The sequence below is a fragment of the Cucurbita pepo genome, chromosome LG12 (genome assembly GCF_002806865.2).
Source record: "Cucurbita pepo subsp. pepo cultivar mu-cu-16 chromosome LG12, ASM280686v2, whole genome shotgun sequence".
Lineage (NCBI taxonomy): Eukaryota > Viridiplantae > Streptophyta > Magnoliopsida > Cucurbitales > Cucurbitaceae > Cucurbita > Cucurbita pepo.
Window position 1 is genome coordinate 9,237,685 of NC_036649.1, and position 23,782 is coordinate 9,261,466.

General features: G+C 35.3%; 3 protein-coding genes and 1 long non-coding RNA gene across 8 annotated transcripts; 3 read left to right on the forward strand and 1 right to left on the reverse strand.

Annotated features, from left to right (window-relative positions):
* Nucleotides 1–1,700: 1,700 nt before the first annotated feature.
* Nucleotides 1,701–2,957, forward strand: LOC111807624 (dCTP pyrophosphatase 1-like). Its single transcript, XM_023693427.1, has 2 exons — nt 1,701–1,852; nt 2,528–2,957. Exons 1-2 carry the CDS (start codon nt 1,727–1,729, stop codon nt 2,762–2,764), a joined length of 363 nt encoding a protein of 120 aa, XP_023549195.1. The 5' UTR covers nt 1,701–1,726; the 3' UTR covers nt 2,765–2,957.
* Nucleotides 2,958–5,972: 3,015 nt separating this feature from the next.
* Nucleotides 5,973–8,759, reverse strand: LOC111806612. 4 transcript variants are annotated; one of them, XR_002816836.1, is made up of 3 exons: nt 8,511–8,759; nt 7,201–8,372; nt 5,973–6,519 (listed from the first exon to the last, which is right to left on the reverse strand). It is a non-coding gene; the product is annotated as an uncharacterized LOC111806612 (long non-coding RNA). The 4 variants fall into 4 exon arrangements; XR_002816837.1 differs by lacking the exon at nt 8,511–8,759 and having other exon boundaries at nt 7,201–8,037; nt 8,247–8,483; XR_002816838.1 differs by lacking the exon at nt 8,511–8,759 and having other exon boundaries at nt 7,201–7,699; nt 7,935–8,481.
* A 1,207-nt stretch (nt 8,760–9,966) lies between these two features.
* Nucleotides 9,967–23,781, forward strand: LOC111807671 (structural maintenance of chromosomes protein 1-like). Of its 2 annotated transcripts, XM_023693489.1 has the most exons (19): nt 9,967–10,204; nt 10,966–11,419; nt 12,643–12,879; nt 13,146–13,379; nt 13,655–13,893; nt 15,107–15,373; nt 15,579–15,849; nt 17,318–17,442; nt 19,175–19,284; nt 19,366–19,473; nt 19,535–19,674; nt 19,852–19,941; nt 20,034–20,242; nt 21,023–21,192; nt 21,570–21,679; nt 21,846–22,225; nt 22,542–22,793; nt 23,026–23,253; nt 23,412–23,781. In XM_023693489.1, the coding sequence occupies exons 2-19, from the start codon at nt 10,982–10,984 to the stop codon at nt 23,458–23,460; spliced, it is 3,657 nt and encodes a 1,218-aa protein (XP_023549257.1). In that variant the 5' UTR covers nt 9,967–10,204; nt 10,966–10,981; the 3' UTR covers nt 23,461–23,781. The 2 variants fall into 2 exon arrangements, with proteins under 2 accessions (XP_023549257.1, XP_023549258.1); XM_023693490.1 differs by lacking the exon at nt 9,967–10,204 and having other exon boundaries at nt 11,340–11,419; nt 12,653–12,879.
* LOC111807795 (structural maintenance of chromosomes protein 1-like) lies at nt 10,339–10,884 on the forward strand. The gene is made up of 2 exons (XM_023693664.1): nt 10,339–10,776; nt 10,876–10,884. Exons 1-2 carry the CDS (start codon nt 10,339–10,341, stop codon nt 10,882–10,884), a joined length of 447 nt encoding a protein of 148 aa, XP_023549432.1.
* Nucleotide 23,782: the final 1 nt, after the last annotated feature.

The window sequence follows — 23,782 nt, forward strand, 5'->3', positions numbered from 1 at the left end:
TATCCCTTAAAATAATAAGACGTCAATTTGCACTAATTATTAATATAATATATTAATAAAAAATGACAAATTAATTAAATAAAAACCTTTTGTTTTATATATAAGTGTGAAAGAAATATTGATCATATGTCCCAAAATCTTTGACAATGTCAATATAATACATAATATATACTTTTAATTAAATGTATTGGGAGTTTACTATATGGTTTTGAGATTTTCTATATATTTTTTAGCATTTTAATATTTGAAGCTAATTTATTACCCGTTTTGTCCTCGCTCACGTGCATTATATGAAAATTCTTAGGAGATCGTCAAACATAGAATTGCTCTAAGTAAAACACGTTTAATTATGAAATTTCTATAATTGAACCACGGAAAAGAACGGTGTATTTTGTTGGTATAGACAGTAACTTTCAATTTTTTGTAAGTTTTTCTTAGTCGTCTTATTCTCAGAATCACTCTCATTTGAATGTGATCTCGATTTATTCATATGCCTCTCATTTACTTGGACATCATAGTTATCGTGCATGTAACAATGGGCATGAAAAAGTCGTAAAAGTCAGGTTATTACAAAGGGGTATATTGGTAATTATTTTAAGTCTTTCTTAGTTATTTTATTTTCAGAATCACTCTCATTTGGATGTGATCTCGATTTATTCATGTACCTCTCGTTTATTTAGACGTCATAGTTATCGTGCATGTAATAATGGGCATGAAAAAGTCTAAAAGTCGGATTATTACAAAGGGGTATATTGGTAATTGTTTTAAATCTTTTTTAGTCATTTTATTCTCGGAATCACTCTTATTTGGATGTGATATCGGTTTATTCATGTACCTCTCATTGATTTAGACGTCATAGTTATCGTGCATGTAATAATGGGCATGAAAAAGTCATTACGGAGGGGTATATCGGTAATTTTACGAAAATAGAATGTCCTCTCTCATTTATTACGAAGAACATTGATAAATGTGATCTTCCAACCAAAGTTATGACTTTTATGTCTCCTTTCTACGAAATTAAGGAGAGTTTAGGGAATCACAAACGGAATTTCAGCTGAATCCCACAAAATTTCAAAGGTTGTTTTGTCGGTTTGTCCAATTTTTTTTGTATCCAGGTTCACCCACGCATTTTAAAATCGTGAGCTTGACGGCAATACATAATAGACTAAAACAGACAATATATATTAGCGATGGGCTTGTAATGTTACAAATGGTATCAGAGCCAGACACCGAATAATATGCCAGCTAGAAAATGTAGAAGTGTCACTGTTCCATCTCACGGGTACATCTCGATTTAGCTAAAGCTCAATCAATAGCTCAAATGATTAGCTCACTTATTCGTTAGAATTAAGGCATTATTTTAAAATTCATCGACAAAAAAAAAATTAAAATTAAAATTTATTATTTTTAAAAAATAAAAATTTCAAAGACTTAAAATACATTTTTAAAGCCTCGTGAACTAAATTTAAAATTTTGTAATTTAATTATAATTAATAACAAAAAAAGAAAATAGCAAAGATCCAGGCGGGAATCCATGAGAACCGGCACGTGGCGGTTGACTAAACGTCGTTATCGACCACACCAACTGTCGTTTCTACCTACACCGCTAAAGATAGTAAACCGGCAATAGCCGGTAAACGAGACAACAAAATTTTCTTCTTCTGGGGATTGCATGATATTATATAAGAGAGAGAGAGAGAGAGAGAGAGAGCATAGGAGAGAGATAATGGGTGGAAGAACAGAAGAGGAAGGAAGTGTAAGCTTGGAGCTTCTGAGGTTAAAAATGGCGGAATTTGCAGAGGAAAGGAATTGGGATCGCTTTCATAGCCCAAGAAATCTCCTTCTTGCTCTGGTATCTTCTTCTTCTTTCTCCTTTCGTCTCCGTTTTCGATCCCGAGTTCATCGTAATTCAATCTCATCACTCGAAAAAGTTACAATTTAGCTCGTATCATTTGAAAATTAGGGTTTATCTTATCATACAACAAATTCTCGTCCCTTCTGATTCGAGAATCAATTTTAAACTAAAGAGACTAAATTTATAATTTAACCTAAAAAAATAGCATAATAAATTTATTAATAGTTTAAATTACACGTTTAGGTCTCGAACTTTCAATTTCGTGTTTATTTTGATTTAACCCTGAAGCCCACTACTAGTAGATATATTCTCGAAATTACAAGTTTAGGTCTCGAACTTTTAATTTCGTGTTTATTTTGTTCTTCCACTTAATGGGTTAATCGTATAATTTAACCTTTATGAATATATTTTGTAATAGCTCAAGCGCACTTTGACTGGTTATGTATTACAGTCAATCTCACGGTTTTAAAACGCGATTAGTAGGACGAGGTTTTCACTCACCTCCGAAATAAACGAGGGGTCTCTCACGTTGTTGGAGTTTCACATCGGAGAAACGAAGCGTTCTTTATAAGAATGTGGAAACCTCTCTCTAATAAATGCGTCTTAAAAAAAATTAAAATGGATAATATCTGCTAGCGGTAGACTTGAAATGTATAATACTTGAATGGGCAGGTGGGAGAAGTGGGAGAATTATCGGAGATATTCCAATGGAAAGGAGAGGTGGGGAAGGGGCTGCCGGAGTGGGCGGCGGAGGAGAAGGAGCACTTGGGAGAAGAGCTTTCCGACGTGCTTCTGTATTTGGTGAGGCTATCTGATATGTGCGGCGTTGATCTTTCCAAAGCTGCCCTAAGGAAGATCCAGCTCAATGCTCTCAAATACCCTGCTAACAAATCCAACCCCTCTTCTTGATCGATCGTCGAGAATGTTCGGGACGAAACGATGAAGATGGGAAACCATATATATATATATATAACTCATCTTTACCTCATTCCGAGTTTGCTCTACAGACCATTACGAGTAAGTCACTCGATATGAAATTGCTCCGAGTTCTATGATTAAGCCACTGAAAAGAAATATACACCTTGTCGTATTGGTCATTTTATCCTCGTCATCGTTCTCATTTGGATGTGGTCTCGGTTCATTCATGTATCTTTTCTTTANCCACTTTGATTGGTTATGTATTACCGTCAAGTTCACGGTTTTAAAACGCGATTAGTAGGACGAGGTTTTTACTCACCACCGAAATAAACGTGGGGTCTCTCACGTTGTTGGAGTTTCGCATCGGAGAAACGAAGCGTTCTTTATAAGAGTGTGGAAACCTCTCCCTAGTAGATGCGTCTTAAAAAAAAAATTAAAATGGATAATATTTGCTAGCGGTAGACTTGAAATATATAATACTTGAATGGGCAGGTGGGAGAAGTGGGAGAATTATCGGAGATATTCCAATGGAAAGGAGAGGTGGGGAAGGGGCTGCCGGAGTGGGCGGCGGAGGAGAAGGAGCACTTGGGAGAAGAGCTTTCCGACGTGCTTCTGTATTTGGTGAGGCTATCTGATATGTGCGGCGTTGATCTTTCCAAAGCTGCCCTAAGGAAGATCCAGCTCAATGCTCTCAAATACCCTGCTAACAAATCCAACCCCTCTTCTTGATCGATCGTCGAGAATGTTCGGGACGAAACGATGAAGATGGGAAACCATATATATATATATATAACTCATCTTTACCTCATTCCGAGTTTGCTCTACAGACCATTACGAGTAAGTCACTCGATATGAAATTGCTCCGAGTTCTATGATTAAGCCACTGAAAAGAAATATACACCTTGTCGTATTGGTCATTTTATCCTCGTCATCGTTCTCATTTGGATGTGGTCTCGGTTCATTCATGTATCTTTTCTTTACTCAGATGTCACGTATTTTATATCAGTTGAACTATATTCAAGGTAACAATCCGACATAAAAATAAATAAATACGTTTGGTATGAATTAATTTTATATTAATTAAAATAGAGTTTACTTTATTAAAAGGTAGGATATTTAATATTAAAATTCTATATCTAACCTACTACCCTAAGAATAATGATGTCTTAGGCTTTATTTATTTTAATAAAATTTATATTTTTATAACTAAAATGCAACTACAAATGTTCTTAAACTTGAATTATTTAAAATTTTTAAAATAAATAAAAGTGAGGCACGAAAGATTCGAACCTTCAAAATCAAGAGGACTATTTATTTAACCGCACGTGTAATTAAACTGCTAAATTATGGTTTTAAATATATGGCAAAGTGTAGCTTAACGAGATAAAAATGTAATCGCACGTATATTAGAATGATTGATTTTGATAAAACACGCTATAAAACACACTAAACTAATTTGTATTTAAAATATTATGATTGGTCAACCATTGTCGGTGGTTGTTGACAATGGTCAACGACAATTGTTGCTTGCAGTGAGATATCGGTGGACAGTAGCCGATAATAGTTGACGCTGACACAGCCATAGAGAAACGAAAGTAGTGTGGGAGTATTTTGATCATTTTCATATATCAAGAAATTTTAGAAAAAGTTTCATTTAAACGCTCTCGTGAATCAAATAGATCGATAAACTAATTAATGATCTGATATGTTTCTAGACTGTAAAGTCTAAATCGCTAAATAATAATTTTGATGAAATTTCTTATAATAAAAATTAAATTGTTACAGATTTATAATAAGAACCTCAAATCAATAATCTAACTATTAAAGGATATTTATGTAATTTAGCTTTTCCTTAAAGGGTATTTAAGTAATTTAGCTTTTCTTTTTAGGTTGGATATTTAAAAATAAATAAATCATATTTTGAGTATAATAGGAAAATGTTAAAAAATGGGATAGAGAGAGAGAGAGAAGCAAATCAATGATTATCCAAATTTACAATTATTAATAAATAATTGAAATTAAGTTAAATTTTAATTTTAATTTAAGCCAAAGTTTTGTCGGTAAATAGTCAAGTTTTTTCTTTGCTTTTTATATTTATTTACTCTTTGTTTGATTGTGATAATTTTAATTTTAAAAAATAAAAAAGCTAAATGCTTTTATTATGAAAAATTATATTTTTCTTTTCATGTTTTTAACTTTCCCCCTATTCTATTCTCTATTTATTTATTTATTTATTTTAAAATAAAAATAATAGTAAAAGTAAATGCCAAATGACTTGACATTTTATTTTAAGAGTTTTAGTTGCTTTCTATATTTTCCCTTCTACATGAGTAGGGGTGTTTTAGTCTTTTTGTTTAGAGCGATGACGTGGCACCAAATCGGGATCTTATTCTTCTTTATTTTATTTTTCATCATAATTGGTTCATGGTTTATTTTGTAAGGCAGCTAGAGAACTTTATGAACCTATCGAGGTTATATGCCTCAATGATATCTCGTAAATTAATTAATTTCCATTCGCTAAAACATGGATATAATTACAGACATATAAGTTAATCATTACAAGTTGTTTTGTAATTAGAACTAGGTCGATAATTCATTTTACTTTTGTAATTACTACTAAGTCCCTTTTGAGCTAGTGAGAAAGTGAGACTCCGATATTCAAGTCTTGAGCCAATAACTTATTGATCGAAAGAATGTCTTGATCAACTAAGTTATTTACAAGTTAGTAGAAGATCGTGCCTTTCCTAAACTTCAACTTGAAGTTTGGATCTATAAGAGCATTCTCTATAAGAGCATAGAAGCCTCTCTTTAACAAATGCGTTTTAAAATCATGAAACTGATAACGATACGTAACCGGCCAAAACGGACAATTTCTGTTAGCGATGGACTTGAATTGTTATAGAATCGAACCTAACCTTTTTATTATTAAACTCTATTATCATAACGCATGCATCGGAAAACCATACATAATTGAAATGAGCAATAGAGATAGACTTCTATGATTTGTTTAGGGAGATGATTTCTATAAGTTGGAATCTTCCTTACTCAAAAAGTAATTAGGTTAACTCAAGGCAGAATTTTAATAATTGAGATTTCATCATAGCTCATAGCTTATGATATACTAAAGTTAATCATGACTACCACAACCCTAAAAAAGAAATCACAATAAAATAAATCCTTATTTATGAATCAAAGCATCAAGCCTCAATGTAATGATTATTATCATTGCAGCCATTATGACTACCATTATTAACTTCAAGCCTGTTGCAATCTATATATTATATATATACATCACATTATGAAGATATTCAAATTCAAATTCAGAAAATCACATTATTGGAGCTAGATCAAGTGCTATTAGGGAATGTTAAAGAGAGAAGCCATGGCCATACCAATGTGCTCGAACTCAGCTGGGTTAATAGGATGGTGTCGTCCACGACGACGGTCGCGACGACGAAGAAGCAGTACTATACGACTTGGGAATCGACGGCGAGGGTTCTGTCTTGGGTCACGAGTCATGGTCGGGCCTTTTCGGATGTTGAAGAGGTTGATTATAGAGCTAACTCCAAATGAGAAGTTGATAGAAGCTTATTTCTCGCTTTTGCCGTTTCTACGTTCAACTTTGTTCCCTCTTAGCTGATGAATATGCTTATTCTTTAATGAATGAAGCATTTCATTTGGGTGGTGTGGTCTCCTTGTCTCCCTTCACGTTGTTGTATAATCTGTACAATTTCTTGTCCTGTGAACTGTAGTGAAATCAAAATGATTTTCAGCATGAATTTACCGAGTTAAGTAAAATAATTTGATTTGATTAGTGGTAATTGTCTATACCATCAGCTGTGAAACCAAATAGACTAAAAGGGTAATTTCACTAACTAAAAGTATGCAAAAACCAGTAAGAGGAGATTTGTTACAAAACATATCAGAAAGAGTACAGTTCAGTGAAAAGCGGAAGGATCAACATGATCGAACTTTACCTTCTAAGCAACAGAAGCTGCTTTTATACCACATAAATACACTGCATTTAACACGACCAAAAGTGACTCAAATGTCGAATAAAGGGTGTATTTTGTTCGAGAGCTCTAGGAAAGAAGTCGAGCCTCGATTAAGGGAAGACTGCTCGAGGGCTCCATAGGCCTCAGGAGAGGCTTTGTGGTGTATTTTGTTCGAGGGGAGGATTGTTGGAAGAGGAGTCCCACGTCGGCTAATTAATTGGTTGATCATGGGTTTATTATAAGTAAGGAATACTATCTCCATTGGTACGAGGATTTTTGGGAAAACAAAAAACAAAGCCATAAGAGCTTATGCTCAAAGTGGCAATATCTTACCATTGTGGAGGTTCGTGATTCCTCACACAAACACAGCAAGATAAACAAACTACAACATATATATAAACATGAGTCATGGCGCACAAGTAATCAATTTACCTGTCTGGATAAGGTAAGCCTGTCTATTTTCTCCCCAAGTATTGAAAGAGGGTTGATTGGTTGTCATTACCAGTCTTCAAGCTTCCCTTCTTCCTTATCTTTGGACTACTGCCAATCTTACGACAGTCATCCATGCCACTTTTTGACTCAGATGAGATATCTTCACGGTCCCATTTGATTTGAGATACAGTCACAGAAGAACACTTCGCGAGACAATCCTTTGATTCTTCAGATGAAGCTCTAATGTTTACATCTCTTTCGTGTTCTTCTGGACTTTCCGATGGCTCGGGCTTCACAGATGTGTTACGGGGAATTTGAGCGTTCATTTTTCTATCATTCTTTAGCTTATCTACACAAGAAGACATAAAAATGAAGTTACTAATCATATTTTCCAAAGGGTAAAATCCAAGAGAGGATCATGTCCATTGGATCCATATGAAAGCCATTATGTGTCTTCAAGTAGGCGGCTCCCAGTATTTCCTTGCCAGATTCTTCTTCCCTTCATAAGATGTGACAAGCTTGTAACCTCTGTTTTCTATCAAGGCTAGTAGGAATTCCTTATAATCCATAAACCTCCCCTCAGATTAATTTCACCGTTGTACAATATGACATTAATACACTAATCTTTTCTATAATAAAATCAAAATTATTGCAACCACATCAGAGATTGACAATTTTTAGTTCCATCATGTCCCCATCAACATTCAAATCCAATAAGAAAAGATAAGACTAACCGTGCAACCACTCTAAAGCTGGAGATGATGAAGTTGTAAGAATGGTATGAGTGTAAATAATTCACCGGCAAAAACAATAATAACAAATTCAAGAAAGCCTCCCCTGCATTGTGCAAAAAACAAAACTATTGATTGACTACCATTTTCTAAAAGCAAAAGCCATGAATTACTTAAACCAAGACAAAACTACGAAATAGCTCCTGCATACACAAATGCTTACAGACCACAGGTAACAAAAACAGTACCTGCCATTTCAATAAAACTATACACGAAAACCAGATAAAGACCACAAGACAAAAGAGGGAAAATTACCGTCTTGAAGAAATTAGGTTACTCGGATTTCTCGGTAAAACTAGGAATCAGACCCCACCAGATTCATAATCTCGACCAACAATCGACAAATCCGAGCCCGGGGAGACATTGAACAATGGACGAAAACTAAATATTCAACAACAAAAAAAAATGCAAAATACATCACAGCCGTTAAGTTCAGAACCTACCTACTAGACATGGAATATAGGGAAAATTCAAATACAGTCAAGCAAAACGAAATAAGAAAGAACCGAATGACGTTACCGGTCCATGATTAGGGTGCGGACGCGGCCGCCGGTGCGGTGGTAGGCCCTTGGGATGTCATCAGCTCCAAGAGTACAACTGCCTCTTCCGCACATCCGTCTCTTTAATGCTGTGCCGCACTCCCTATAGTATTCTACTGGTAAGTAAAGGTCGAGTTCAGATGCTTGGCTGTTGGATGGCGATGGCGGATGCTCTGGACGGGGTGCTGAACCTGTACGGAAGGTTCTGGACGCGGAGGAACGAAACGGCGGGAAGCAAACCGCCAGAATCAAATCTATAACCTATACTCCTGTATATTTATAATTTTGCCCCAAAATTTTTTATGGATTAAAGTATTTTTTTTAATTTTTTAAAAAAATTATTGAACAAGTTAATTTTTGAAACACGATTTAAAATTTAAGGGCATTTTTGAAACACTCTCTTTCTAAAGTCTATAAANTTGGGATGTCATCAGCTCCAAGAGTACAACTGCCTCTTCCGCACATCCGTCTCTTTAATGCTGTGCCGCACTCCCTATAGTATTCTACTGGTAAGTAAAGGTCGAGTTCAGATGCTTGGCTGTTGGATGGCGATGGCGGATGCTGTGAACGGGGTGCTGAACCTGTACGGAAGGTTCTGGACACGGAGGAACGAAACGACGGGAAGCAAACCGCCAGAATCAAATCTATAACCTATAGTCTTGTATATTTATAATTTTGCCCCAAAATTTTTTATGGATTAAAGTATTTTTTTTAATTTTTTAAAAAAATTATTGAACAAGTTAATTTTTGAAACACGATTTAAAATTTAAGGGCATTTTTGAAACACTCTCTTTCTAAAGTCTATAAAAGGCATTTTTGAAACACGGTCTTGTCTAAAGTCTATAAAGGTCATTTTTGAAACACGGTCTTGTCTAAAGTCTATAAAGGGCATTTTTGAAACACGGTCTTGTCTAAAGTCTATAAAGGGCATTTTTGAAACACGGTCTTATCTAAAGTCTATAAAGGGCATTTTTGAAACACATCTAAAGTCTATAAAGGGCATTTTTGAAACACATCTAAAGTCTATAAAGGGCATTTTTGAAACACAGTCTTATCATTTTTGAAACACAGTCTTATCTAAAGTCTATAAAGGGCATTTTTGAAACACGGTCTTATCTAAAGTCTATAAAAGGCATTTTTGAAACACGGTCTTATCTAAAGTCTATAAAAGGCATTTTTGAAACACGGTCTAAAGTCTAAGGCAGACATTGTAAACAAAGTACCAACAATAAAAATTACAGATATTTTTATTAATTAAATCTAATTTTTAACCGTTCTTTATACGAATATTTAAAAATTTATGCGTTGAGAATTACCTTAAAAAATCGAGGAACATATATATATATATATATATATTAGAATTATAAAAATAAAAATAAAAATAATAAAAAAACGTACACAATAGTCCTATTGACTAAATGGCGAGCTGGTCGAAAAATTGGCGTTTCTATCTCAACGCCTAATAAAATTTCTACCAAACACCTTCTCCCGCCATTTTTTCGCGGATTTCTCTCCACTACAATCCCGATCCCTTCTTCTTCCCCACCTTCTCAATTTCTCATTTCCATGGAAGCGATTCTGTTCTCCATTGAAATTTCCTCTTCCACGCCGGCTTTTTGTTGAGCTATTTCTTACTTCTACTCCCCTAGTCGAAGCCCTAGTTCGCTTCTTCAGGTGACTCTTCTATTACCCTTCTGAATTTGTTTAGCTGCTTGCATTTTTTGTTTTTTTCTAGTTTCTGTGAAGATTGCTTCTAATTCGCCGTACTTTTCTTGTTGAGTATTTTTTTTTTTAAGGTTTTGCACATCATGCCGTCCCTGATTTCGTCCGGCAAGATTCTCCGATTGGAGCTCGAGAATTTCAAATCCTACAAGGGTCATCAGATAATCGGTCCTTTTTATGATTTCACTGCTATAATTGGTCCCAATGGAGCTGGGAAGTCGAACCTCATGGATGCTATAAGCTTCGTGCTTGGTGTTCGGACTGGGCAACTGCGTGGGGCACAGTTGAAGGACCTAATCTACGCTTACGATGATAGGGAGAAGGAACAGAAGGGACGGAGGGCGTTCGTTCGGCTTGTTTATCAGATGGGAAATGGGTCGGAGCTTCAGTTTACCAGGACAATCACTAGCACAGGCGGCAGCGAGTATCGAATTGATGGAAAGAGTGTCTCCTGGGATGAGTATAATTCGAAGCTGAGGTCACTTGGAATACTTGTCAAGGCTCGGAATTTCCTCGTCTTCCAGGTTTACTCTGAAAATTTTGTTTCTTGTTTTTAGAAAAGGGTTTGCTCCAAGCTATGATATGCTTGCTTAACATATTTCCTTAAACCTAACAATCTGCAGGGATCATAGTAATTTTCGTAAATTGTTACTCATCTANTGTGAAGATTGCTTCTAATTCGCCGTACTTTTCTTGTTGAGTATTTTTTTTTTTAAGGTTTTGCACATCATGCCGTCCCTGATTTCGTCCGGCAAGATTCTCCGATTGGAGCTCGAGAATTTCAAATCCTACAAGGGTCATCAGATAATCGGTCCTTTTTATGATTTCACTGCTATAATTGGTCCCAATGGAGCTGGGAAGTCGAACCTCATGGATGCTATAAGCTTCGTGCTTGGTGTTCGGACTGGGCAACTGCGTGGGGCACAGTTGAAGGACCTAATCTACGCTTACGATGATAGGGAGAAGGAACAGAAGGGACGGAGGGCGTTCGTTCGGCTTGTTTATCAGATGGGAAATGGGTCGGAGCTTCAGTTTACCAGGACAATCACTAGCACAGGCGGCAGCGAGTATCGAATTGATGGAAAGAGTGTCTCCTGGGATGAGTATAATTCGAAGCTGAGGTCACTTGGAATACTTGTCAAGGCTCGGAATTTCCTCGTCTTCCAGGTTTACTCTGAAAATTTTGTTTCTTATTTTTAGAAAAGGGTTTGCTCCAAGCTATGATATGCTTGCTTAATATATTTCCTTAGACCTAACAATCGCAGGGATCATAGTAATTTTCGTAAATTGTTACTCGTCTTAGTTCTATTTATAGAAAAATAGCTTAATTGAAACAATACACATTCTTTAATTTAGGAAAAATTGTTATTTTGTCGAGCCAAATTTGTTACAGGTCAAGCGGTTTCCTGAGTTGTCTCAACAAGTTAGGAGCAGCGGCTAAAATTTTATTATTTTATACTTTTAATCTCTTTCATATCTATGTGCCATCTAAAAATGTTGAACTTAGGCTTGGTTTGAAAATTGTACTTCTTTTCTTACACTTCAATTACAATGGTTTACGCTTTTCTGAGGAACATTTGAGTCCCTAAAACAAGAACAAATTTTTAAAATTTTTTTTTTTTTTTTTTTTTTTTTGGGGGGGGTAGTTTTCAAAGATTAACCTGCATTTTGAAAATGCCCTGATAGGAGGATAATAAAATGAAACTCATGGATGGAAGTAAAATTGTTAAGCTTAATTTTTAAATTAAAAAGTTAAATAATTATCAGACATGACCTTAACCATTGAAAACTCGAGATCATCAAGTATAACTAATTAGATAATGGCAGAAGTTAAAGATTTAAATTTTTTTTTAACTTAATTTAATTATGAAAATAACAAGGGTTGGACTAGAGGTCACCACAAGTCATGTAAATGATAAAAGGTTTAAATGAAATGAGTTTAAGCCATGGTGACCTCGTATTTAGGATTTATATGTTTTGAATTACCTTGACATGAGGCATGAGAATAGTCAATGTTTGACCAGAGACACTCATGGATATAAAAATTAGCTCAATAGTACAATCTAATACAAGATGATAAAGTACCGACAAAAAGGAAGAACAACCTAGTGGCCTAATACAAAGGAGAAATGACTTGCAATATTATGTATGAGAGTTAGAAAAATTAGTTGATAAACAGAAAGATCCTACAAATCTGAAGATAGAAAGTATGGTAAGGGAGAAAGGAGATGGAGTTTAATTGTGAACCAATCAACGTCGACACCCTGTTCTGTTCACAGACTCAACTTTTTGAGTCTTTTGATTAATTTGTGTGTGCATTTTTGTTAGATGATTCAATCATTTGCCTTACGTTTGTCATATTCCTATTGTTAACATACTTTTTCATTTAGGGTGATGTAGAATCCATTGCATCCAAGAATCCCAAAGAACTTACTGGACTTCTTGAGCAGATCTCGGGATCTGATGATCTCAAGAGAGAATTTGAGGAGTATGAAGAGAAGAAAGCCAAAGCTGAAGAAAATTCAGCGCTTGTATATCAGAAGAAAAAGACTATTGTGATGGAAAGAAAGCAGAAGAAAGAGCAAAAGGAAGAAGCAGAAAAGCATCTCCGCTTGCAAGATCAATTGGTATGCAACCTGACGTTTCTCTATACATTGAGCATGCTAAAGTAATTCATGCATTGACAAGTGTCAAGTGTTCAGACATTTAATGTCTGTGCAGCTAAGTTTTTTATTTATTTATTTATTTATTTTTTACCTTGCATGAAAATAACATCTTGCTTATTCTCATATATAATATCTTAAAAACTTTAGGAGTTTGTGGGACTTTCTTCAAATTATTGAAATTTTTAATATTTTCTTTCCATTTTTCTTCTTTTTTTTCCCATCTGCAGAGATCTTTGAAGAAAGATCGCTTCTTGTGGCAATTATTTGTAATAGAAAAGGATGTTGTAAAACTCAACGAGGAACTTGAAGCTGAAAGAAGAAATCGTGATGATGTCATGCAACAAATTGATGGTTTTGAACACGAAGCTTTGAAAAAGAGGAAAGAACAAGCTAAGTACTTGAAAGAAATTGGTAACTGCGAGAAGAGAATTGCAGAGGGAAGTAATAAGCTTGATAAGAATGTAAGTACGTTAGCTTCCTTTTGTTGAATTAATTTCAAGACATCTGAAAATAAATCATCTCGAAGTGCAAGTTTGACGCTTAAGAGTTTTGGCTTCTGAGGAACTGGTGTGTAGGACAGTATAAATTGTACTTCTGTTGCAGATGTGGACCCCTTTTATTATGTTGAGGATGAATACTTTTAAGGGTCTGCGATCATTAATTGTATGCATAACATGTGTGCTAGGTTATTAAACAAACATTTTTTTACTTTTTAAATTTTATTGATGCTTTGCAGCAACCTGAGCTTCTGAAATTGAAAGAAGAAACATCTCGAATAAATTCAAAAATCAAGAGAAGTCGAAAAGAACTTGATAAGAAAATAGAACAAAGGAGAAAACATGCTCAATATATAAAGGAGTTACAAAAGGGCATTCAGGATCTCAATGCAAAGCTTGATGATTTACATGAAAAAGGCCGAGACAGTGGTGAAAAACTGAAGTTAGATGACCAAGAGCTGAGGGAATATTGTCGAATGTAAGTCTTTATTTATTATTTATTGTTTAATAGAAATTTCCTATATGTTAATACCATTTCCTTACATTAAATGGGGGATCAAACCAAACTGAAAAACCGACATCAGTTGGTTGATCTAAAGAGACTTTTGGTCGGTGTTGGGTTTTTATAAAATAAAAAACTGAAGTTTGGTTGGTCGTAATGTACAAAGAGCACAATTTCGACCAATTGGGACCAAATAGTTGGTTCTTGGCATCGGTTTTGTGCTTTTAGTTGTTTTTTCATTTGGTGGTTGCTGTTTTGACCTATTTTTTCCCTCCCTTTTGGGGTAGTGTTTCCTTGAACTTTTTGTATCTTTTCATCTATTAATGAAAACTTGTTTTTCTGTTCAAAAAGAATATTGCTTTAGTGGATCTTTCCCTAAGAATTGGTCTCTCTACTTATCATGCATGAGATATTGCAACTCACACTCTACTTGATTGATTCTTGGTTACGGAGGGTTTGATGATCCATGATGATGTTATTTCGAAGACATAAATTTTCTTTTAGGGGAAGGGATCTGTTACATTTCCAGTGACAATATACATAATGCCTGCCATTTTAGCGATGCTACTTTGAGTACATTGTTTTTTACTTCTGCAGCTATGTACTTAATGCCTGACATTTTGGCTGATTTTCCTTGTCAACTATTCTTGTTTGTGTCTTCTTAATGAAAGAGTAAGGAAGAAGGGTTCTTGGATGTGCTACGTGTGTCTAAGTAAAAGAGCCCTTGGATCACATATTCATTTACTGTTCTTTTGAACTTAGAGGGTGGGCCCTTCATCTTTATCAGTTTGTTCTTAGGATTTGTCTACTTGAGTTCGTGAATGATTGGCTTTTGGAGGTCTTGACGGGTGGGAATTTCTAATTTGTCGCTAAGATCTTTTGGAAGGAAAGAAATTGTAGAACATTTGAAGACAGGGAGGCCTTTTTTTTATTCTTTTTGTAGTAATGTAACCACGAGAATTTCTTTTGTAACCACACTTTGTCCTTTAGCCTTTTTTGATAGAGGCTCTCAGTGAGGGTTTTCTAAACCCTTTGCCCTTAGGCTGTTCGCCCCTTCTTTATAATATCTTTGTTTCTCATAAAAATTTTGAGACAGTATTATATTGATGTTTGGCATATTTTTCTTAAAAATCAGCATTTGGCTTTCCTGATGTGCTACGTGGTGCCTATTGGTTTCTTGATGTTGCAGCAAGGAGGAAGCTGGGATGAAGACAGCAAAACTAAGAGATGAAAAGGAGGTCTTAGATAGGCAACAACATGCTGATATTGAAGCTCAGAAGAACTTGGAAGAAAACCTTCAACAATTACATAACAGGGAGAATGAATTGGAGTCACAAGAGGAGCAGATGCGAACAAGACTTAGGAAGATTCTTGATAGTTCAGCTAGATATAAGGATGATCTTGCTGATCTGAAAAAGGATTTGCATACCATGAAAGATAAGCATCGAGATGCCAGGTTAAGTATTTTTAGTATTGCTCTTATACTGATGATGAATTCTGTTATAGTATTCTCAGATTCATGTCACTAGTTAGTTATATTGCCTTCTATTGCATGCTTTGAAGGTTGTCATTTGTTACATGCATATTTCTGTTAGCATAGTCTGATTGAATGTCACACAAAAAATATCTTATGTTAATATTTAATTTTTAACTTAATCCAGGAATAAATATGAAAACCTAAAGTCAAAAATTGGAGAAGTTGAAAACCAACTGCGTGAATTGAAAGCTGATAGATATGAAAATGAAAGAGATGCTAAATTATCTCAAGCTGTTGAAACTTTGAAACGGCTGTTTCAAGGAGTTCATGGTCGCATGACTGATCTTTGTCGTCCAACACAGAAGAAGTACAACCTGGCTGTTACTGTTGCAATGGGTAAGTTTATGGATGCAGTGGTTGTTGAGGATGAACATACAGGAAAAGAATGTATTAAGGTACATATTCCAGCCCTTCTCTATTTTGCCCCTAGTATAAACATAGTAACCCTTTCAGTTTTCTTTTCTTTTTTAACAAAAAAAACTTCTCATTGATATAATGATAAGGAATAAACGTTCAAGGATTCAAACATCCTAAGAGAGTGAAAAAGAAAAGAATACAAAAACGATTACAACCAAAATAGAGATTAGCCATGATATTTTTTTAAAAAAACTATATTTTCCTTGAAGGCTTCAATGGTGGTAACAATTATTTGTTCCAATCTCATCTTCCGTTCGTATATGATATTATCCTTTTCTGCTCTGGTAGAGAAGAGACAATTGCCAATCTAAATAACTTCCTAGCTTTCTTTGAGACCATTTATAGGCTGAAGATTAACGAGGGCAAGTGCCAGCTCTTGGGTATGAACTACGATTTTGATAAGCTAAGCTGATGGGCCTCCATGGCTGGTTGCAAGGTTGGATTGTTCCTTTCTCGTAGATCTTCCTTTAGGTCATAATCCAAGAACTTGTTGTTTGGGACCCTATTGTGAGTAAGGTCAAGAAGACACTTTTGTCCTAGAAAAGAAGCTTCTTCTCGAAAGGAAGCAAATTTACTTTCATTTAGTCAGTTTTGAGTGGGATTCCTACGTATTTTTTATTTGTTTTCAAAATTCCAGTGACAGTAAGAAAGTCTTTGGAGAAGCTTTGGAGGGAATTCCTTTGGGAGGGAGTTGACGAAAGAAAAGGGGCACACTTAGTCAATTGGGAGGTGGTTACTAAGCCAGTAGACTTTGGGGGATTAAAGATCGGTAACTTGAGATCCCGTAATGAGACTCTGTTAGATAAATGGCTTTGGCAGTTTCATCACAAGGCAAAATCCTTATGACATAGAGTCATTGTGAACAAATTCGAGTCATCCCTTTCTGAATGCTCTCAAATGGGTTTAAAGGAATTTGGCTTGAGAGGTCTTTGAGTGATGTTTGGTCCTTCGTAATGTTTCATGTTTCTCTTTGGGCCTTCGTGACAAAGTTATATTTGCAATTGTCCTTTGAGTCTTATTTTTCTTGATTTGAGCCATTTATTAGTTTTGACTCTTTTTTTGTGGACTTTATTTTTGTATGTTCTTGTATTCTTTCATTTTTTTTCCCTCAATGAAAGTTTGGTTGTTCATAAAAGGAAAAAAAATGTTAAATACAAGATGTTGATCAAGGTATAGGAAATAGGATGTTGAAAAGTTCTAATTGATAAGTTTTCGAAAATAGAATAAAAATCTTCGACATGTCCTTGAAAATCTTTGGTGTCGCCTTTTCTTCCTCTTATTTGATTTCTACTTTAGATGATAATTTATCCATGATCTCAAGGCTTTTGAATTTTGTATCCAACATGCCTGCGCTTTTTATCAAATTTCATTTACCTTTATCAGTTTGATACAAGTGTATGGGTTACTTTATATGTAAATGCAATACTTTTCCTGACTTTCCTGCAGTATTTGAAAGAACAAAGGCTTCCTCCTCAGACATTCATACCTCTTCAGTCTGTTCGTGTAAAGCCCGTTATTGAGAGATTACGTGCTTTAGGTGGCAGTGCGAAGCTGGTGTTTGATGTTATCCAATATCCTTCTATGATTCTATTACTTGATCATTGGGGAGAACTACTTGTTGCTTTCCTACATTATAGCCTCCTTCCATGTTCTGGTTTATGTTTGGAAACAATTTTTTTCACAAAGGTCTGGGTATGTAGCTATGCATTAAGTTTATTAAATTAAACATATATGATGTTGCATAAAATATTTGAAATAAGGAGGAAATAGTCTTTACCTTGGTACATAGCTTAATTTTAACCTAAACGGGGAGAATCATTCTTACTTCAAACTTTCATTTCATCAAATTTTAACTTTAAACCCCGTTGCTTCTCTTTCCTCTGTCTGTACCAACGTTCAGATATGTGGTTGTAATCTGTGGCTTCAGTTTTGCTTATTTTGGGAGAGTGTTCTTATAGTATTTTGGAGCTTTTGTTTTACTTTTGCTTTTTAAGACTCTTATGTTGTAAAGAAGAGGAGGGACATTTGTATCTAGATGCCTTGCCCTTTCCAGGGCCTTTTCTAGCTCTCTTTTCCATCTTCTGTGTATTCCCTCACCCTCTCTGTCACCCATTTTCCTTTTTCTGAAAGGTTTAGATTTCCAAGAAGATAAGGTTCTTTGTCTGGTAGGTCTTGCATGACAAAGTTAATACTTTAAATTCGGTGTAGAGCCTTACTAATGTTTCCTTTGCAGAGGTGCATCGGAAAACGTTGACCATATTCTTTGAAGTTACTGGTTCCCCCTTTTGAAAGCTTTTGGAGTCTCTTTGGCGTGGAATAGGAGTTTCAGGGCTACGATAGAGAAGGTTTTGCTGTATCCACGGTGAAGGGAAAAATTCCTTGGCAGACTTGTTTCTTCATCGTTTGTTTGGAGGATTTGGACCGGGAGGAATCATTGAATTTAGAGAGGTTAAGAGATCTGTGGGGGGAGTTGTTAGAGATTATTTATTTTTATGTCTCTTGATAATGTAATTTTCAGTTACTGGGATATTTTCATTCCTTCATCTTGAAAAGGAGCCGCCATTGCAGATAGCTGTAATATGGAGCATCAAAGTTGGGAATTGGCATTAGAAGAGGCACTTTTGACAGAGAGGTAGAAACCTTGTTAGCTCTTCTTCAAAAGCTTGATTCAGTACAGCTAAGTGAAGGAAAAGACGAGGCTCTTTGGTTGTTAGGAAAAACAGGCTCTATCTCATCTAAGTCTGTTAGACCACTTTTTTCTTCACTATCCTTTTGCGTTCAGATGGTGGCATTTTGTGCCCGGTTTTGGTTCAGGAAAGGGGTGTATAAAAAGAACATGGGTTTGGAGCTATCTTCAAGTTGGGGCCTCAAAGGGATGGCACAGTTTTTATGGAATTGTGTGCTTAGAATGGAACTAAAGGTCCCTTCAGGATAAAATTTCTTCCTTTGATTTTTTTGTGTAGTCATATAACAAACCATACTAAATTTGTTTGTCCCTACAGCCTTTTAATTATGACAGATTGGAATGCATGATAAAAGAAAGGTGATAAACTCCTAAATTTGATTCGCTGTGGTAAGTATATGGGTAAAGAACTTTAGAGGTTAAAACTGGATTCTTCCCTTGAAATAATTCTGAATGCATGGTTTAATTTTTTTTCATTTTTAAGAATTGGAGATCCATTATCTGATGTTTGATTTTTTCTCTTTTTTTTTTTTTATCATATTCGGTTAATTCTAAACTGCTAGTGGGTAATAGCCTAATAGGCGATAAGATATATGAATTTGTATGCTTAACAATCACACTTTTAATCCGGCGTTGGAGAAGGCAATTATATTTGCTGTGGGAAATACTCTAGTTTGCGACGACCTTGATGAAGCCAAGGCTCTGAGCTGGAGTGGAGAAAGGCATAAAGGTAACATTTAGTCAGTTTTAAAATACTTTTTTGTAGCTCCGTCAGTTTATCTTATGGCTACTTTGTTTATGATTGAACTAGTTGTAACTGTTGATGGTATTCTGCTTACTAAATCTGGCACAATGACTGGGGGTACTAGTGGTGGCATGGAAGCAAGGTCAAACAAATGGGATGATAAGAAGATTGAAGGTACTCTATCCATTCATTGATTAGTGTTGGAACTTCACCATTTATTGTTGCTGTATTTTAGGGCTGAAGAAAAAGAAAGAACAGTATGAATCAGAGCTAGATGAACTTGGATCAATCAGAGAGATGCAACTAAAGGAATCTGAAGCATCTGGGAGGATTAGTGGACTTGAGAAAAAGATTCAGTATGCGGAGATTGAGAAGGTGATTACCTGAAAAAAATTCCTATCATATATTGCACTTTCATATGGATAACAGTATGCTTCTTTCTATCAAAAAATGNTTGACTAGCAAGGGTGTTAAGGACACAAAAGAGAGAGAAATCAAATGATCATAATGCAGAGAAATGAATGTGATATTGATTATGAGATATTATTGCAGCGAAGTATTGAAGACAAGCTTACAAACTTGAGGCAAGAGAAAGAAATTATTAAAGAAGAAATTGATCGAATAAGTCCTGAACTTCAGAAGGTAATATTATGACCACATGATAACCTTTTTTGTTTTTCTTTACACATTTATTTTATTATTCAAAGTGTAATGTTATATTATTTCTATTGTAGTTAAAAAATGGGATTGATAAAAGAAACACAGAAATTAGGAAGTTGGAGAGGAGAATCAATGAAATTGTTGATCGGATATATCGAGACTTCAGCAAATCTGTTGGGGTGGCAAACATACGAGAATATGAAGAAAATCAACTCCAAGCAGTGCAGCATATGGCTGATGAACGTATTAGCTTGAGTAGTCAGCTATCAAAATTGAAATGCCAGTAGGTTCCCCTCCTTTTTACTCTTGTCCTACCATGCTTAGTGTACTTACAGTTCTATGTTGAAGAAAATAAAATACATGCACAATCGACTTGTTCCTTATATATTGCGAGTGTGTAGAATGAGACTCATCTCTTAGGTGCAAAATTGTTTTGGGGATTCAGAATGTTTCATTTTAGGACATCGTTATTTTAGGGGAAAAGAAGTATGGTTGTAAAACCAATTGGTTGAATGCTGAGTAAGACAGGGTGTTGCACTTCTTGATGATCACATAGCTTATGTGCGGCAATCTCCTTAGAAATATAGGGTGTTGCACTTTTTGTAAATACATTTATTGCAAGAGAATACCTTGTATCAAGTTAAGTTATTTTTTGTATATTTGTTCAAGCAGTATAATGGGTCAACTGAGCTAACCTTACATTCGTTGAAATATCCCATCTTTTCCTTATCTCAAATTAGGAAACAAGTATTACAATTTTTTTTTGACAAGGTTATAATGGTGGATTTAGCTCTAGGAGAAAATTTCCAACTTACACATCCCCTGAACCTTTGTTTCCATTCCATCATTCTCAGTTTTGTGGAAGTGGTGGACACATCAAAGGATTTCCTTTTAACTTTCTTTTGGTTGACTGGAATCAAATATTTATGCTGGCAAAACATATCTTTTCAACTGAACCTAAGTTCTACTATTGTACATAAATGAATAGTTCGTCAACTTTCAATCATCATCAACCAACTGTCCATGCTAATAGAACATATTCTGTTCCTGAAATGTAACTCAGGTTGGAGTATGAACAGAATCGGGACATGGAATCACAAATTAAAGAACTGGAATCTTCTTTGAGTTCGTTAGAGAATGCTTTAAGAAAGATTCAAAACAAAGAGGCTGATGCCAAATCAACCGCTGAAAATGCCAATAATGATATTGATCGCTTGAAGGAGGAATTGGCTGGTAAGGTCTTGTTGCACAATAATCTCTTATCAATACTGTAATTTTTTTAATTTTTGTTTTATTAAAAATATATTAAGCTCATTGCAAACTAGACCTACTTTCTGAAAAAAAAAAAAAAATATTCGCACGGGCTTACTGTCTCAAAATTTCCCTAGTTAATCTCTGGACTAGAACAGTTCTTGCATATATTATAAGAGATTTAATTTTTATTTGTTTCTTTTTTATTTTTGGTCTGGATCTACAGTTGGATAAGGTACTTCTATTCATTTCTTACCAAATATTACAGCTCAGAAGGCTCTACATTTTCTATATGAACATAGTTTGTTGTTCTTTGTTGCTTCCATAGTTAAATAATTCATTCTCTTTGCACTTTGCAGAGTGGAAATCCAGGTTGGAAGTGTGTGAGAAGGATATGCAGGAATGGAAGAAGAAAACATCCGCTGCTACGACTAGCATATCAAAATTGAATCGTCAGATTAATTCTAAGGTTCTTTTCACTGGATTTTGATATGTGAAGTGAAGTTTTGACACTGGCATGCACACAACATTTATCGGGCACCTGAGCATTTTTTGTGCTTCTTTGCTCTTGATTACTTACATAAACATCAAATTTGAATAAACCGTGATGGATATCCACCATATTTTCCTTCCAGGAGTCGAGTATTGAACAGCTGATCACACAGAAGCAGGAAATAGTGGAAAAATGTGAATTAGAAAATATTGACCTCCCCACTATCTCAGACCCCATGGAAACTGAATCCTTGACTCCTGGACCAGTTTTTGATTTTAGCCAGCTGAATAGATCCTATCAACAGGATAAGAGATCATCTGATAGAGAGAAACGTGAGCTGGAGTTCAAACATAAGATAGATTCCTTGGTATCAGAAATTGACAGAACTGCACCAAATTTGAAAGCACTAGATCAATATGAAGCTTTGAAAGAAAAGGAAAGAGTAATATCTGAGGAGTTCGAAGCCGCTAGGAAAGAGGAGAAAGAGGTGGCTGACAAATTCAATTCTATTAAGCAAAAAAGGTGATCTTTATTAATTGCATCTCTATGAGTCCACAAGTTAACATCGAGAAGCATATTCTTACTCTATTGACTTGTGGTCATTTCTTCAACAAAACTTCATTATTATGTTTATATCTGAATTTGTTTATTCTGAGACATCTGAGTACTTGGATGTCGTACTCCAACAAAATATTGGTTATTTAGTTGCTAATATGGTCCTACCTAAATGACCGGTTATAAGTCTTGGAGAAATCTTGATTCATTAAGCTTTCTGATGCTTCTATTGCTGCATTAATTTGCTGTTCGTATTATTCTAAGTTTGTCTTGACAACTGCAGGTATGAGTTGTTTATGGATGCTTTCAACCATATTTCTGGAAATATCGATAAGATTTATAAGCAATTGACAAAAAGTAACACACATCCCTTGGGTGGAACGGCATATTTGAACTTGGAAAATGAGGATGAACCATTTTTACATGGTATCAAGTATACCGCTATGCCACCAACAAAGCGGTTTCGTGACATGGAACAGTTGTCTGGTGGAGAAAAGACTGTGGCAGCATTAGCGTTGCTTTTTTCCATTCATAGGTATGTGATGATGTTGATGCTTGATCTTACAGTTTGAGTCTTCATTGTGGATGATTTTATTGCTTATGACTTGTGAGTTTATGATTCTAAGGTGGTGGTTATTATTCATTAAACTTTAAACTACGTCAAGAATCTTCTGTTATAGAGTATCTTGCAGCCACTTATTATATTATCAGGGAAGCCACAGATTATTGTCAGCTGATGGCTGTTCACATTGTCCAATATATTTCAGTTTTCGGCCTTCGCCCTTTTTCATATTGGATGAAGTGGATGCTGCCTTAGACAACTTGAACGTTGCGAAGGTCGCTGGCTTCATTCGTTCGAAGTCATGTGAAGGTGCCAGGATGAGTCAAGACACGGATGGAGGCAGTGGTTTTCAAAGTATTGTTATATCACTGAAGGATAGCTTTTATGACAAAGCTGAAGCTTTAGTAGGGGTTTACCGTGATTGCGAAAGAAGGTAAGCTTATAAAACATATTTCATGCACAAATGTTTATGAATGATTGATACGCAAAATTTTGGCCATCATCTGTTACATTTTTGTGTCTGGCCTAAATCTCTTTTTCCCTGGAAGAATGGCCAATATGTCATAACAATAATGCACTTGTATTTGACAGCTGCTCGAGAACGTTGACCTTCGACCTAACCAAATATCGGGAATCATAGAAGCGTAGTTTGACAAGTTGAAATCTGTAGAATGCCAAGAAATGTACACTACACTGTTGTAGAGCTTCTTCAATCCCATGCTTGAGACCTGAGGAAGGATTTGTGTATCACTGATGGAATGTTGCCTTACAATTAGAAAATACTATCAAGTGTTTCCTGTAATTTATAATATGCTTCTCCTTAGTTTTTGTAAATATTCTCAGTAAGGAGGCTAACTCCCATGCTTGTTAGTTCTTTTGTTTACCCAAAGCATATATTTGTTTAGTAATTAACAAACACTTCCAGTGTGTTTGAAATGGGTTTTAAAGAGTAGTCTTAGCAT